Raw genomic sequence first — 15042 nt, 5'->3', positions numbered from 1 at the left:
TTTCTCACCTTGTGAACACATCTACAGATTTTTACATGTTTTTTTCTTACTTTGTGAAAATATGTACACATTTTTAAATGTTTACTTCTTACTTTGTGAAAACATCTACACTTTTGAACATGCTTTTTTCTTACCTTGTGAAAATATCTAAACATTTTTACATGTTTATTTCTTACTTTGTGAAAATATCTAAACATTTTTGCATGTTTTTTCATTTTTCTTACTTTGTGAACATTCTACACATTTGTACATGTTCTTTTCTTAATTTGTGAAAACATCTACACATTTTTACATGTTTTTTCTTATTCTGTGAAAATATCTACACATTTTTACAATTTTGAAAAAAAATTCTCACTTTGTGAAAATATGTACACATTTTTATAGTTTTAAAATGTTTTCTCATTTTGTAAAAATATCTAGTTTTACTGTTTTTATTTTTTCCTCATTTTGTGAAATATGTACACCTTTTTACATGTTTCTTTCCTTACTTGTTGAAAATATCTTCACATTTTTACAGTTTTTAAATTTTTTTTCATTTTGTGAAAATATCTACACATTTGTACTTTTTTTTCTCACTTTGTGAAAATATTTACCCATTTTGACTTTTTATTACATTTTTTCTCACTTTGTGAAAAAATCTACACATTTTTACAGTTTTTTATTTGTCTCACTTTGTAAAAACATCAACAAGTTTTTACATGTTTTTAAAAATGTTCTCCCTTTATGAAAACATCTAAAGATTTTTAAATGTTTTTTTCCTACTTTGTGAAAATATCTACACATTTGTACAGTTTTAATTTTTTTTTCTCATTTTGTGAAAATATCTACACATTTGTACTTTTTTTTTCTCACTTTGTGAAAATATTTACCGGTACCCATTTTGACTTTTTAAGATTGTTCTCACTTTGTGAAAACATTTACACATTTTTACAGTTGTTGTCTCACTTTTTAAAAACATCAAAACATTTTTACATGTTTTTAAAAATGTTCCCCCTTTGTGAAAACATCTACACAAGTTTAAATGTTTTTTCTTACTTTGTGAAAATATCTACACATTTGTACAGTTTTTTTTTCTAACTTTGTAAACATATCTACACATTTTTATAGTTTTTTCAAATTTTTTTGAAAATATCGACACATTTTTACATGTTTTTTTTTTTACTTCTTGAAAATAACCACATCTTTACATGTTTTAAAAAAAATTCTCACCTTGTGAAAACTACCATAGAAAAGCTTGTGGACCTGAGGCTGGTCAAAGGTCAACTCCTGCACTTCTCCTCTGTAATCCAGACTAAAGTAGACTAGATGCTTTCTGGAGGCTGCAGACATCATACATAAAAAATACATATAAAATGAAATACCATATAAACACTTCTACTACAATACTACTGTATTTCAATACAGTAAAGGATCACTCTTAAAAAGTGATGATGGAGTATGAACTACATACCTGCAAATATTTAGAATATTAGCTACGTGTGCTTTAAAAAAACATCACTATTTTACAGTTTTATGAAAATATGATCACATACAAAAGAAATGATATGGAAATTATGCAATTAACAAAGGTATTTGAGAGAAGTATTACGTTTTTATTTCTTACATATAACATACAAAAGTAAACATGTATGGCAACTAAATGTAAAAAGTTATTTTTGATGGTATTTTAATGTATGATGATGTCATGAATATAAATGAAGGAGTGACATGGGGATGATAAAAATGAAGGAGTAACATAATGATGTCATGAATTCAGAGGAAAGAGTGAGATCATGATGATGATGATACCATGAATACAAATGATGGTGTGAGATGATGATGTAATCATGGATACAAATGAAGGAGTGAGATGATAATACTGATGAAGAACTCACGGTCCAGCACCAGACCCATTTTGGGCTGGAAGTGTGTGTCGGTGAGCTGCCAAAGGGCGAACGCTTCCTTGGGCGTGTCCTGCAGCAGACGGAAGGCGATGCTGACGGTGTGTTCAGGAGAGAATCCCACAGGGTGGATGAACCTGGAGGACAGAGCCATCGAAGACATCTGAACATGAGACTTGATCCAATGTAACTTTGTGTGCATGTTCCAAATACATTATGACTCACTCACTGGCAAGACCGGAACGACTGTTGGAATGACGCCTACTTAACTCCAAAATACGACTTTATTAGCACATTTTAAACAGCTATTGTTTATATGTCTGGGGTAAGCTTGTTTTTACACTTTCATGAAAGAATGATTATGACCAGTGTCATGTTTACAGAAAAGATCAAGACGTGATCAAAGGCTCCCTCTCTCTGCTTGCTGCCAAAGTGGCTCTCCACAAGTTAATGATACAACATTTCAACTTCCTGTTACCACCATGACGAGGCTAGCCAGTTTATTATGTACCTGTACTGTATGATGGTGACAGTTTAACCTTGGAGCAGACAATTATTATTACTAATATTTCCAATGGGAAGAATAACGTCTCGATTTTCCCGGGAGACTCCCGAATTTCAGTGCCCCTCCCGAAAATCTCCCAGGGCAACCATTCTCCCGAATTTCTCCCGATTTCCACCCGGACAACAATATTGGGGGCGTGCCTTATAGGCACTGCCTTTAGCGTCCTCTACAACCTGTCGTCACGTCCACTTTTCCTCCATACAAACAGCGTGCGGGCCCAGGCACATAACATATGCGGCTTTTACACACACACACAAGTGAATGCAAGGCATACTTGATCAACAGCCATACAGGTCACACTGAGGGTGGACGCATAAACAACTTTAACACTGTTACAAATATGCGCCACACTGTGAACCCACACCAAACAAGAATGACAAACAAAATAAACACAACAGAACAAATACCCAGAATCCCTTGCAGCACTAACTCTTCCGGGACGCTACAATATACCCCGCCTTGGTAGCTTTGCTCCTTTTTGAACTGGTAGTGATTCCTGTAGCTTAGCTATTTTCAGACCCATGTAGTGATGTAGCGTCCATCACACGCTACACGGTACACAGAGATGAAAATGAACTGCTAATCTAAGGGTCAGGAGTGGACGAAAACACAGAGAAAATCAATGATGATTGGTTGGTTTACGTATGATGAGTCACAAGTAGATATGGTTAGTGGGGGTGTCAAAAAAAGTTGATTTTTGAATGTATCGTGATTCTTAGTTTTGTAACAATTTTTAATCGATTGAAAACAAATTACTTTTTTTTTTTTTTTTAATGTTTTTAATTTAAAAATTTGTATTCGTCATGTCCATTGACTCAGGGAAATCATTTTGTTGATGTGGATGCCCATATCTGCTGTACAGATTCACTTTGGAAAAGAGAAGTGTGAGATACTTCTCTTGTTGCCTTAGCGGTACTTGATGTCATTAAATGTTTAGGTATAATTTTATTAAACAAAAACAGTCTCCTTTTAAGTAATATAAAAACTTATCACAGCTGTTTATCTATTTTATGGAGGAATCTAGTTAATCACAGAACTGGCACGAATGTTATTGAAAAAGTATTGATTTTGTATCAAGAATTGTTTTGAATCAAAAATCGATTCTGAATCGAATCGTTTCCCCTAAGAATCAAATCGAATCGAATCGTTTGAAGCCCAAAGATTCACAGCCCTAAAAGTTAGGACAAAACATTATGGGCAGGTCAATCAGAGGCAAGATAGGGCGGGTCATGACGCTTCAAAACCGGGAAGCAAAATCCTAACAAACAGCCCCCAACCGTGGCAGAAAGCACGTGAGGAGAGGAGAGTATTTACTGCAGGGGGGTGAACTCAGCCAGGATGTAAAATGATGTCATCCACTTTAGGAGGGCTTCCAAAATAAAACCTTGCACTCCATAAACATAGTATTTTGATGCACGGTTTGCTGCTTTGTTTGTTTAAATAACTACAGTATATTTCTTCCAGAGTATTTTTATTTTTCTTCCAGAGTATTTTTATTTAATTCACAATATTTTTACCATTTTACCATCAGTGGCTAACCCGACAGTGCATAGCTGTGTGAGCAAACTACTCAGGGAGGAGGGAGGCGATGGGAAAGTGTCAATACCGATTACCTCATGCTGCTTAGTTCCACACTGGTATAAACATGGGATTCCAGTCCTGGCACAAAAATATGTTCACTTTTATTAATTTCTGATAATGTAAAGATGGAGTTTGTAAATGTCTGTTTTGTGAGACAAATGTTTTGCACTTTTTCTTTGGCCAGGTTATTGTCATTTTGCCACCTTTATTAATTCATCCTGTGTTGAAAAGTCTCCATTCCAATCAAAAGTATACATTTTGTTGTCCATGTATTATTATTATTGTTTAACTGTCTTTAATTTACCTTGTTTCCAGTGTTTTGCCTTCATTTTGTACATGGTACGGAAACTTAAATTAAAAGAAATGTTAAATGTTAAAAAGCCAGACAGACGGCATGTTTTAAGTTTGTGTTCATTATAATAAACAAACTGAGCATTTTTTTCTCTGCCTATTTGTTAAAGGGGAAGGTGTGCATGAATTTGAGATGTACATTTATATTGATTTATTGTTGAGATAGGCTCCAGCACCCCCCGCAACTCGAAAGGGACAAGCGGTAGAAAATGGATGGATGGATAGTGTTGATGCTACAATTCTCTGGGGATAGCTTCCCCTGTAGCTGAGCTACATATAATCGAGAGTAACTACCGTATTTTCCGCACTATAAGGCGCACCTAAAAACCTCCAATTTTCTCAAAAGCTGACACTGCGCCTTATAATCCGGTGCGCCTTATATAGTATATGGACCAATATTGAGCCACAACAAACCTAAACTTCATTTTCATAAAGTTTAGGTCTCGCAACTACAGTAAAGATCCGCCAACTTCATTTTCCAAGTTCTTCTTCTACGGTAGGCAGCCTCCCCCGTAGAAGAAGAAGAAGTGCGCGGTGCATGCTGGGATATATGACTGCGCGAGGCGTGTCGTTTTGATTTCCATTTGTTTGTTTGTGTAAGGACCCCAAAATGGCTCCTATTAAGAGACACGCTTACGACGCAGAGTTTAAACTTAAGACGATCAGTCACGCAGTAGAACACGGGAATAGAGCAGCAGCGACACTGACTCGATTAATGTCGACTTAGACGAGACGGAGCCGGGCATGTTGGATGGCGTATCCGCCCAACTGTTTAATTTGGACACTGAAGAAGAAGAATTTGAGGGATTCGTGGATGACAAATAACTTCATAAAGTGAGCATTACATATTTATTTTGTGTGTTGTGTTGTGTGACATTAACGTTTGAGCAACGTTGAGTTATTGATATATTGTTATTGCTCTGCACTATTTCGAGTGTTACTATGTTGTGATTGCACTAACGTTTGATTTACCGTAACAGTATCACTGTTTTTTACGTGTTTATTGAATCAGGGAAAAGTTCCCCTCCACTATGTGATATAAATGTTGCACTACATGTTATACCTTGCTGTTGTTAAAAGATAAACAAAACACCACGTCACTGACTTTACCTCGGGGAAAATAATAAAACAGCTGTTTATTCATTTTGGGAGTGAACAGAGTTGTCAGAACGCTGGTTTGTAATCTATTAATAAAGTTTGACTGACCTATCTGACTGTTTTGTTGACATTCCCTTTAGCGCAGCTCCATCTAATGGATGCATAACGTAACCCCAGCCTCTACTGTAGCGTCTATTCTATGCACCTTATAACGCGGTGCGCCTTATAATGCGGTGCGCCTCCTATATGAACAAAGTTTTAAAATATGCCATTTATTGAAGGTGCATTTTATAATCCGGTGCGCCTTATAGTGCGGAAAATACGGTATGTATAATCAACGTGCATCAATGTCTTGTGCCTGCTAGGTAGTAGATTAGCTTACTACATTTTCCAAGCAGCTTGCCCATCACTGGCTACAGAGTATGGAGAAGAAGAGGATGATGTCTCACTTGGTGCTCTGTGTCAGCTGGATGTCTGGATACAAAGTGTAGGTGGGCAGCGTGTTGAAGACAAAAGGCTCTGCAGCGACACCCTCCACGGACGAGTGCGCTTGAGGAGTCAGGCCGAACGCTTCCATCATGTCAAAGCCTGGTAAACAAGCGTCAAAGGGACTTTTAGCACAAACCACATGGGAGAAGTTGTTATTGAATTGTCCTAAAAGCGTCTTTGTCTCACCTTTAACGATGCTGTTTCTGATGGTGACCTCAGGACACACTGGGGACACAAGAGTGCAGTGTTGAGACATTCTTTACAGGAATACATTGGATATTTATAATGATGATGGCGATCACCTTCGTTGTGAACAGTGTACAGCCGAGGGTTGATTGGAATTGTATCCTGGGTTTGAGCTGTCAATCAATCACATCAAGTTAACAATAACATGAAGGACAGGAAACGTTCAAATGAAAAATATGTAAATATTGTCAACTGTACGTAACAATAAGTTATAACATTAAGAAACTCCGTCTGCTCCTATAGGCCAGTTTAGAGTTGAGTCTTCACTGTTGGAGCGCGAGCGCCCTCAAGGGGGCCGCTAAGAAATATTTTTTTCTCAGTTGTGGGGGTGCAGCAGTACACAGATGTAATACACTTTTCCACCACTTGTGGCAGTAATGGCAATATCAAACACACAGAAGAAGTCTGGAGCTTAAGTCATAAAGAAGTTTCTTGAGCGCAAAAAATATGACTCAATTAGTGAAGCTGGATTTTTATTTGCACTTGATGTTATTGGCAGTTTATTTTCCAAACATAAAATATATTTTTTTAAATCAGTTAAGTTAGAACATATTTATTTTAGCACTGCATAATTGTATGTACATTTTTTTCATCCGTTTTAATGAGTTTTTTCTTTTGCAATTCATATGATTAGTATTTATTTTTGTAATCAGCCTGACCTAAGCCTTGATAATAATCTTTGTAATTAACACATGGTTTCATATTATTTGACGAGGTTTATCCTGGTAAACTGTAAGTACCGTATTTTCCGGACCATAGAGCGGGTCTCGTCAGGTCTATTTTCATACATAAGGTGCACCGGATTGTAGGGCGCATTAAAGGGGTCATATTTTTTTTCTAAATTGAAAACACTTCCTTGTGGTCTACATCAGTGGTCCCCAACCACCGGGCCGCGGTCCAGTACCGGTCCGTGGATCGATTGGTACCGGGCCACACAAAAATAATAAACATTTTATTTATTTATTTATTTTTTAATTAAATCAACATAAAAACACAAGATACACTTACAATTAGTGCACCAACCCAAAAAACCTCCCTGCCCCATTTACTCTCATTCACACAAAAGGGTTGTTTCTTTCTGTTATTAATATTTCTGGTTCCTACATTATATATCAATATACCGTATTTATCGGACTATAAGTCGCAGTTTTTTTCATAGTTTGGCCGGGGGTGCGACTTATACTCAGGAGCGACTTATGTGTGAAATGATTAACACATTACCGTAAAATATCAAATAATATTATTTAGCTCATTCACGTAAGAGACTAGACGTATAAGATTTCATCGGATTTAGCGATTCGGAGGGACAGATTGTTTGGTAAACGTATAGCATGTTCTATATGTTATAGTTATTTGAATGACTCTTACCATAATATGTTACGTTAACATACCAGGCACGTTCTCGGTTGGTTATTTATGCGTCATATAACGTACACTTATTCAGCCTGTTGTTCACTATTCTTTATTTATTTTAAATTGCCTTTCAAATGTCTATTCTTGGTGTTGGGTTTTATCAAATAAATTTCCCCAAAAAATGCGACTTATACTCCAGTGCGACTTATATATGTATTTTTCCTTCTTTATTATGCATTTTCGGCCGGTGCGACTCTACTCCGGAGCGACTTATACTCCGAAAAATACGGTACATCGATACAGTCTACAGGAATACAGTCCGTAAGCACACTTGATTGTATTTTTTTATGACAAAAATAAAAAAATTATGACAAAAATAAAAAAATACCCGTCCGTGGGACAAATTTTCAAGCGTTGACCGGTCCGCAGTTACAAAAAGGTTGGGGACCACTGGTCTACATAACATGTAATGGCGGTTCTTTGGTCAAAATGTTGCATAGATTATGTTTTACAGATCATCTTCAAGCCGCTTTCTGACAGTCGCTTTAGGATGCGCCGTTTTGTGGGCGGTCTTATTTACGTGGCTCACCTTCGGCTGCGTCTTTTCTCAAATAAACGATTTTCTCAAATGTACCACATAAAATAGCTTCGAGTTCAGTAAGCACAACCAAAATTATTCGGTACATTAGGCGCACCGGGTTATAAAGCGCACTGTTGAGTTTTGAGAAAATGAAAGGATTATAAGTGTGCCTTATAGTCCGAAAAATACGGTAGGTTAGATATAATAATCGAATATGATTACAATCAAGAGTAAGATTACCGATTCCGTGTTAATATTTGAGAAGGCGCCAAGTGGAAAAGTTGGGCCCCAAGGTCAAAAAGGCTAAGAACCCCTCTTCTAGACCACTTGAAAGCCAAAGTTGGACAAGTCATGCTGTATCTACCTTCTATTTATAATCTGCATGTTGCTGTGTGATGTCTTGCATACAAAGACAAAACTAGTTCATGAACTAAAAGTAAGTCCGTAAGTTATTTAAGCTTTTTAGATCAAGACGCAACTAATAGTATCTGGCAGACACACGTGAGCTGCCAACCTCAGACCTGTTGGATGCAGGATGGAGACGGCGGCGCCCTCTGCTGAGCTGAGAAGGGAGTGCACGCTGATGCGGTAAAGCGTCTCTGGCTGCAGCTCGGTGAAACACTGACTCCTGCTGCTTTGGTCCACTCTTTCTTCCATGGTGCTTTTATCTGCACAACAAAGCTCATGAAGCCACTAGGATGACAACATTTAAATTACGCATTACCTTTGGCAGACTGAAGGACGATACGGTATCCGTCCACCACTGACAGAGGCCTCCAGGACACACAAATACTGGAGTGGCCTGACCGCACGACACTCACGCTGCTTACTCGCAGACTGGCTGCGGAAAGAGCACAACAAGTACAATATGATGAGAGCACAACAAGTACAATATGATGAACACAGATAGAGAGCCTATAGACTCAGTGGAACGGAACAGAAAGGCAAAAAAGCAGAAAAAGTCGCATAAAACGTGGCGACACATCTTGCATGACATCTCTGTTAAGTGAGTTTTAATACTGTATGTAAGCAGGAACTCTGACTACGATTACACTGCAGGCCAAAGTGGCCAAAATCAGATTTTTTGGAGATCTGATTTTTTTCAGCTGACTGTTTACACTGCAAGTAAACTGTGCTTTTTATCAGACTCCTGTGTAAACGCACACAGGCCCCAATGTGGCCCCAATGTGGCCTCGACGTCACTTGCATGCGCACTTTGATAAAGTGAAAACAAAGGAAGTTGACTGGGAAGAAATCGCTACTACTACAAAATAAAATAAAAGTTGCAACACCTAAAAAATTAGTGTTTTTTACGTGAAAGTAAAGGAAAGTAATATTATGTATGAAAGGATGTATATAGTAGGGGTGTAACGGTACGTGTATTTGTATTGAACCGTTTCGGTACGGGGGTTCCGGTTCGGTTCGGAGATGTACCGAACAAGTTTCCACACGGACATACTAAGTAGCGTAAGGCACGTTGTGTAAACAATGCACACCGAGGCACAACACACGGCATGCTAGCAGCTAACGGGCTACGATAGACTGACCATACGTCCTCTTTTCACCGGACATGTCCTCTTTTGCCGAGCTGTCAGGGCGGAGTTTCTTAAATGCCTCAAATGTCCGGCATTTTGAGTTAGGGTTGCATGTATTTTCAATGTACGTTCAGGGTTGAGAAGGGGTTGAAAACAAAACAAATTGTGCGCGCAGCAGCATTCGTGAGGGAGGGGCAGAGACAGAGAGAGCGAGAGAGTCATGATAAACGCGCATGCGTCGCCAGGCCCTCTTTTTATCCATAGATTTATCAGATTTAATTTTTTATTATTTATAGCAGGGGTGTCAAAAGTGTGCCCCGGAGGCCATTTGCGGCCCACAGCTAATGTTTTAAAGGCCCACGGCACATTCTAAAAATACTATTAAAATAAACAAAAACATAACAAAAGTGAAATAAAAAAGCTTAAAGGTTAAATGTAATTTAGAAAAAGTTGCAATGTTGACTAATAAAACAAAGCAGGTTTTTTTTCTTTCAAACTGTCATTGCTCAAAACATAATATTGAATCAAAATCAATGTTATCATGAATTATTGACCTATCCAAGGTTCTGATTACTTCACCGCAAATATTCCACTAAGAAAACATTTTTTGGTGGAAGATTTAGCAAATTTGGTAAATAAATAACCCCAAAATTTATATTTTGTTGTTTTCTTACTGTACCGAAAATGAACCAAACCGTGACCTCTAAACCGAGGTACGTACCGAACCAAAATTTTTGTGTACCGTTACACCCCTGGTATATAGTGTAATATATTTGGGAGGGTTGTATGTAGGGATGTCCGATAATATCGGGCTGCCGATATTATCGGCCGATAAATGCTTTAAAATGTAATATCGGAAATTATCGGTATCGGTTTCTAAAAGTAAAATTTATGACTTTTTAGAACGCCGCTGTGTACACGGACGTAGGGGGAAGTACAGAGCGCCAATAAACCTTAAAGGCACTGCCCAGTCACATAATATCTACGGCTTTTCACACACACAAGCGAATGCAAAGCATACTTGGTCAACAACCATACAGGTCACACTGAGGGTGCCCATATAAACAAGTTTAACACTGTTACAAATATGTGCCACACTGTGAACCCACATCAAACAAGAATGACAAACACAATTCGAGAGAAGAATCAGAATCAGAATCAGAATCAGAATAGTTTTATTGCCATTGTTTGAGAACGGGTTCACAAACTAGGAATTTTTCTTGGTGCAAACGTGCGACATAAAACACATATAACACATATTTGGTATAAAAAGAGCTGTGACTGAGCTATCAGATAGACTTAGAAGGGATTCAAGGAATTCAAGGAGCTGCTGTTAGGAGTTATTGTTCATTTGCCTGATGGCTGAGGGGAAAAAACTGTTCAGGTGGCGGGAGGTGTGGGTCTGGATGGAGCGTAGTCTCCTGCCTGAGGGGAGAGGGGAGAATAGTGTGTGTCCAGGGTGAGAAGAGTCAGCCGTGATCCGACCCACACGCCTCCTGGTCCTGGAGGAGAACAAGTCCTGGAGGGATGGGAGCTTGCAGCCAATCACCTTCTCAGCAGCACGTACGATGCGCTGCAGTCTATTCTTATCCTGGACTGTGGCGCCGGGGAACCACACTGTGATGGAGGAGGTCAGGATGGACTCTATGATGGCTGAGTAAAACTGCACCAGCATCTCGGTCGGCACCTTAAGTTTCCTCAGCTGCCGCAGGAAGTACATCCTCTGCTGGGCCTTCTTGATGAGGGAGCTCATGGTCAGCTCCCACTTGAGGTCCTGGGTGATGGTGGTGCCCAAGAAACGGAAGGAGTCCACAATGGGGACGTGGGTGGGAGAGTCAATCAGGGTGAGGTGGGATGGTGGGGCTGTGACTTTTCTGAAGTCCATGATCATCTCCACTGTTTTCTGGGCGTTCAGCTCCAGGTTGTTGAGGCTGCACCAGGACGTCAGCCGGTCCACCTCTCTCCTGTAGGCGGACTCATCGCCATTCGAGATGAGCCCGATGAGGGTGGTGTCATCCGCAAACTTGAGCAGTTTTACGGATTGGTGACTGGAGGTGCAGCAGTTTGTATACAGGGAGAAGAGCCAGGGGGAGAGTACACAGCCCTGAGGAGTACCAGTGTTTGTGGTTCGACTGTCCGAGACAATCTTCCCCAGCCGTACGTGCTGTCTTTGGTCTGTCAGGAAGTCATTAATCCAACTGCAGAGGGAGTCGGGCACACTGAGCTGGTAGAGCTTGTCTCGTAGCAGTCCAGGGAGGATGGTGTTGAAGGCAGAGCTGAAGTCCACGAACAGGATCCTAGCGTAGGTTCCTGGGGAGTCCAGATGCTCCAGGATGAAGTGGAGGGCCAGGTTCACTGCATCATCCACAGACCTGTTGGCTCTGTAGGCGAACTGCAGTGGGTCCAGGAGGGGGGGCGGTGATGTCCTTGAGGTGGGGCAGGACCAAGCGCTCAAAGGACTTCATGACCACAGACGTCAGCGCGACTGGCCTGTAGTCATTTAGTCCTGTGATCCGTGCTTTCTTGGGGACAGGGACAATGGTAGAGGTTTTAAAGCAGGACGGCACGCGGCATAGCTCCAGAGAGGTGTTAAAAATGTCAGTGAAGACAGGAGCCAGCTGGTCTGCACAGTGTCTGAGAGTGGAGGGGGAGACACCATCCGGCCCGGGGGCCTTCCGCGTATTCAGCTTCAAGAACTGCCGGCGTACATCCTCTTCTTTAATGGAGAGGGTCTTTACAGTCTTATGATGTTTTTGGAGTCCTGTGATGTCATTGGAGTCCTTTGAGTCCTTTAACTCCTTTAATGATGTGCTGGCATTGGTGGGGGGAGCATGGCTTTGATGAGCTGAAGGCCGTTCATGACGACAGTAATGTGTGTTGAGGCCCTGAGCGAGAGTCCGGTCATTCAGGGCCTGGGGGGTTTTGGGCTTATAGTTCGTAAGGGCCCTTAGACCTCTCCAAACTGCCGCAGAATCATTGGAGCGGAACTGTTCCTGTAGACAGTTAGAGTACACAGATTTAGCTTTCTCCACTTCCCTGGTGAAGTGGTACTTCGCTTCTCTGTATGTACTTCGGTCCCCGCTTCTCCACGCAGCCTCCTTCTTCTTGCGCAGCTGTCGGAGCTTGGGTGTGAACCAGGGCTTGTCGTTGTTATAACAAACCCTGGTGCGCGTTGGAATGATGCGCGCCTCATTGAACTGTATGTATGAGGTCACAGTGTCCGTATATTCGTCCAGATTGTTCGTGGCCGCTCCAATTGCCTCCCAGTCTGTCGTTTCCCAACAAGCACGCAACTCGTCCACAGACTCGGCGGTGAAACACTTAATGTTCCTCATAACAGGTTTAGCCAGTTTCAGTCTCTGTCTGTATGAAGGGATTAAGTGCACCATCACGTGATCTGATAGTCCAAGAGCAGCGCGCGGGACTGCATGAAAAGCCTTGCTCAATGTAGTGTAGCAGTGATCCAGCGTGTTCTCCTCTCTGGTCGGGCATTTAATAAACTGTCTATACTTTGGTAATTCCTGGCTCAAATTTCCCTTGTTAAAGTCACCAAGCACGATAACAAGAGAGTCAGGAAAAGACCCTTCCACATGTAAGATCTGTCCTGCGAGCGCGCGCTGAGCGTCACGCATGTCCGCGCCGGGCGGGATGTAAACAGCCACTAGAATGAATGAAACAATCTCACGCGGTGAGTAAAAGGGCTTACAGTGGATGAATAAATATTCCAGAGAAGAAGAACAGTGTCTGGAAATCGCTGTCACGTCTGTGCACCAGCTATTGTTGATAAAGAAGCATAGTCCCCCGCCTCTTTTTTTGCCAGAGAGCGCCGCGTCTCGGTCCGCGCGGAGGATATGAAAGCCCTCCAGTTGAAGCGCGCTGTCCGGGACACTTGCGCTCAGCCAAGTCTCCGTGAAACACAACACACAGGATGAGGAGAAGTCCTTGTTCCTTCTCATCAGCAACGCTAGCTCGTCCATCTTGTTGGCAAGTGAGCGGACGTTGGAGAGGAAGATGCCTGGTAGAGGCGTGCGTAATCCCCGTCCGCGAAGACGGACAAGTGCGCCCGCTCGCTTTCCTCTTCGATGCGGTTTCCCTCTTTTGAGCACAGAATGGACCAAATCCGCAGCTGACGCTAAGATGACCGGTAACAAGTCCATAGGGATGGTGGATCTGATGTTCAGTAGCTCTTCACGGGTGTAAGAGCACCCGGAAACACAATTTATGTACAAAAACAAACAAAACAGAGCGCACGAGAGCACCGAGGCAGCCTTCATCGGCGCCATCCTCACCGTAACACAACATAAACACAACAGAACAAATACCTAGAACCCCTTGCAGCACTAACTCTTCCGGGACGCTACAATATACAGCCCCCGCTACCCCCTGCCCCCCCCCACTTCAACCACGCCCCCCTGAACCCCGCCCATCTCAACCTCCTCATGCTCTCTCAGGGAGAGCATGTCCCAAATTCCAAGCTGCTGTTTTGAGGCATGTTAAAAAAAAAAAAAGCACTTTGTGACTTCAATAATAAATATGGCAGTGCCATCTTGGCATTTTTTTCCATAACTTCAGTTGATTTATTTTGGAAAACCTTGTTACATTGTTTAATGCATTCAGCGGGGCATCACAACAAAATTAGGCATAATAATGTGTTAATTCCACGACTGTATATATCGGTATCGGTTGATATCGGAAGCGGTTATTAAGAGTTGGACAATATCGGAATATCGGATATCGGCAAAAAAGTCATTATCGGATATCTCTAATTGTAGTGAAAGGCTAATAACTGTATTAATAAATATACAATCTTATCTTGACTCACTGGTTTTTCCCTGAGCTGAAACACTGCCTCCCTCTTTGTTGCGGTACTCTGCAGTGACCAGGATGCTGTATCTTGTGTCGGGCTGTAAGGAGTCCAGCACCACGTGGTTTTCACCACCTGGGACCAACACCTGCACACAACACACCTGTCAGGCCCAGCCGGCAAGACAAGACACTAATGTACGGCAGCAGGAGGTGACGCTAAAAGCTGTCTTACAGCGCCGTCCTGGTGGTCTGCTCCTGTCAGCGCGGTGTAAGAGACGCGATACTGCAGGACGTGAGAGTTGGGGGGGACCCAGCTGACCATTAGGCTGATCGGCGTCTCTTCAGAGACGGACACGCTGGACGGACCTCCTCCAGAAACTGTGGGGAAGAGGACATTTATCAAACAAGCAAAGACTAGTTAACAGTTGTAAATAGTAATCCTCCCTCTGGTTCAGGGGTGTCCAAACTACAGCCCAGCATCTTCAATTTGACTTCCGAGACGGCACAAGTTCAACAAGCAATCTGGCCGGTTAGGGTGTTTACATATTAAATTTACAT

The 15042-nt window shown here is 41.4% G+C and overlaps 1 protein-coding gene across 1 annotated transcript in view; it reads right to left on the bottom strand.

Annotated features, from left to right (window-relative positions):
* The window catches only part of LOC133653362 (collagen alpha-1(XX) chain-like), a 95977-nt gene that overhangs the window by 20280 nt on the left and 60655 nt on the right, over positions 1-15042 (bottom strand). The window contains exons 19-27 of the mRNA XM_062052548.1: positions 14717-14862; positions 14501-14630; positions 8868-8984; positions 8665-8811; positions 6267-6323; positions 6151-6189; positions 5925-6063; positions 1875-2017; positions 1210-1319 (exon numbers count right to left, since the gene is read on the bottom strand). Of these exons, the coding sequence (XP_061908532.1) occupies positions 1210-1319; positions 1875-2017; positions 5925-6063; positions 6151-6189; positions 6267-6323; positions 8665-8811; positions 8868-8984; positions 14501-14630; positions 14717-14862 (1028 nt within the window). The remainder of the gene's footprint in view (positions 1-1209; positions 1320-1874; positions 2018-5924; positions 6064-6150; positions 6190-6266; positions 6324-8664; positions 8812-8867; positions 8985-14500; positions 14631-14716; positions 14863-15042) is intronic.

This window comes from Entelurus aequoreus, linkage group LG07, assembly GCF_033978785.1.
Source record: "Entelurus aequoreus isolate RoL-2023_Sb linkage group LG07, RoL_Eaeq_v1.1, whole genome shotgun sequence".
Taxonomy (NCBI): domain Eukaryota; kingdom Metazoa; phylum Chordata; class Actinopteri; order Syngnathiformes; family Syngnathidae; genus Entelurus; species Entelurus aequoreus.
This window is presented reverse-complemented; position numbering and strand designations above follow the sequence as displayed.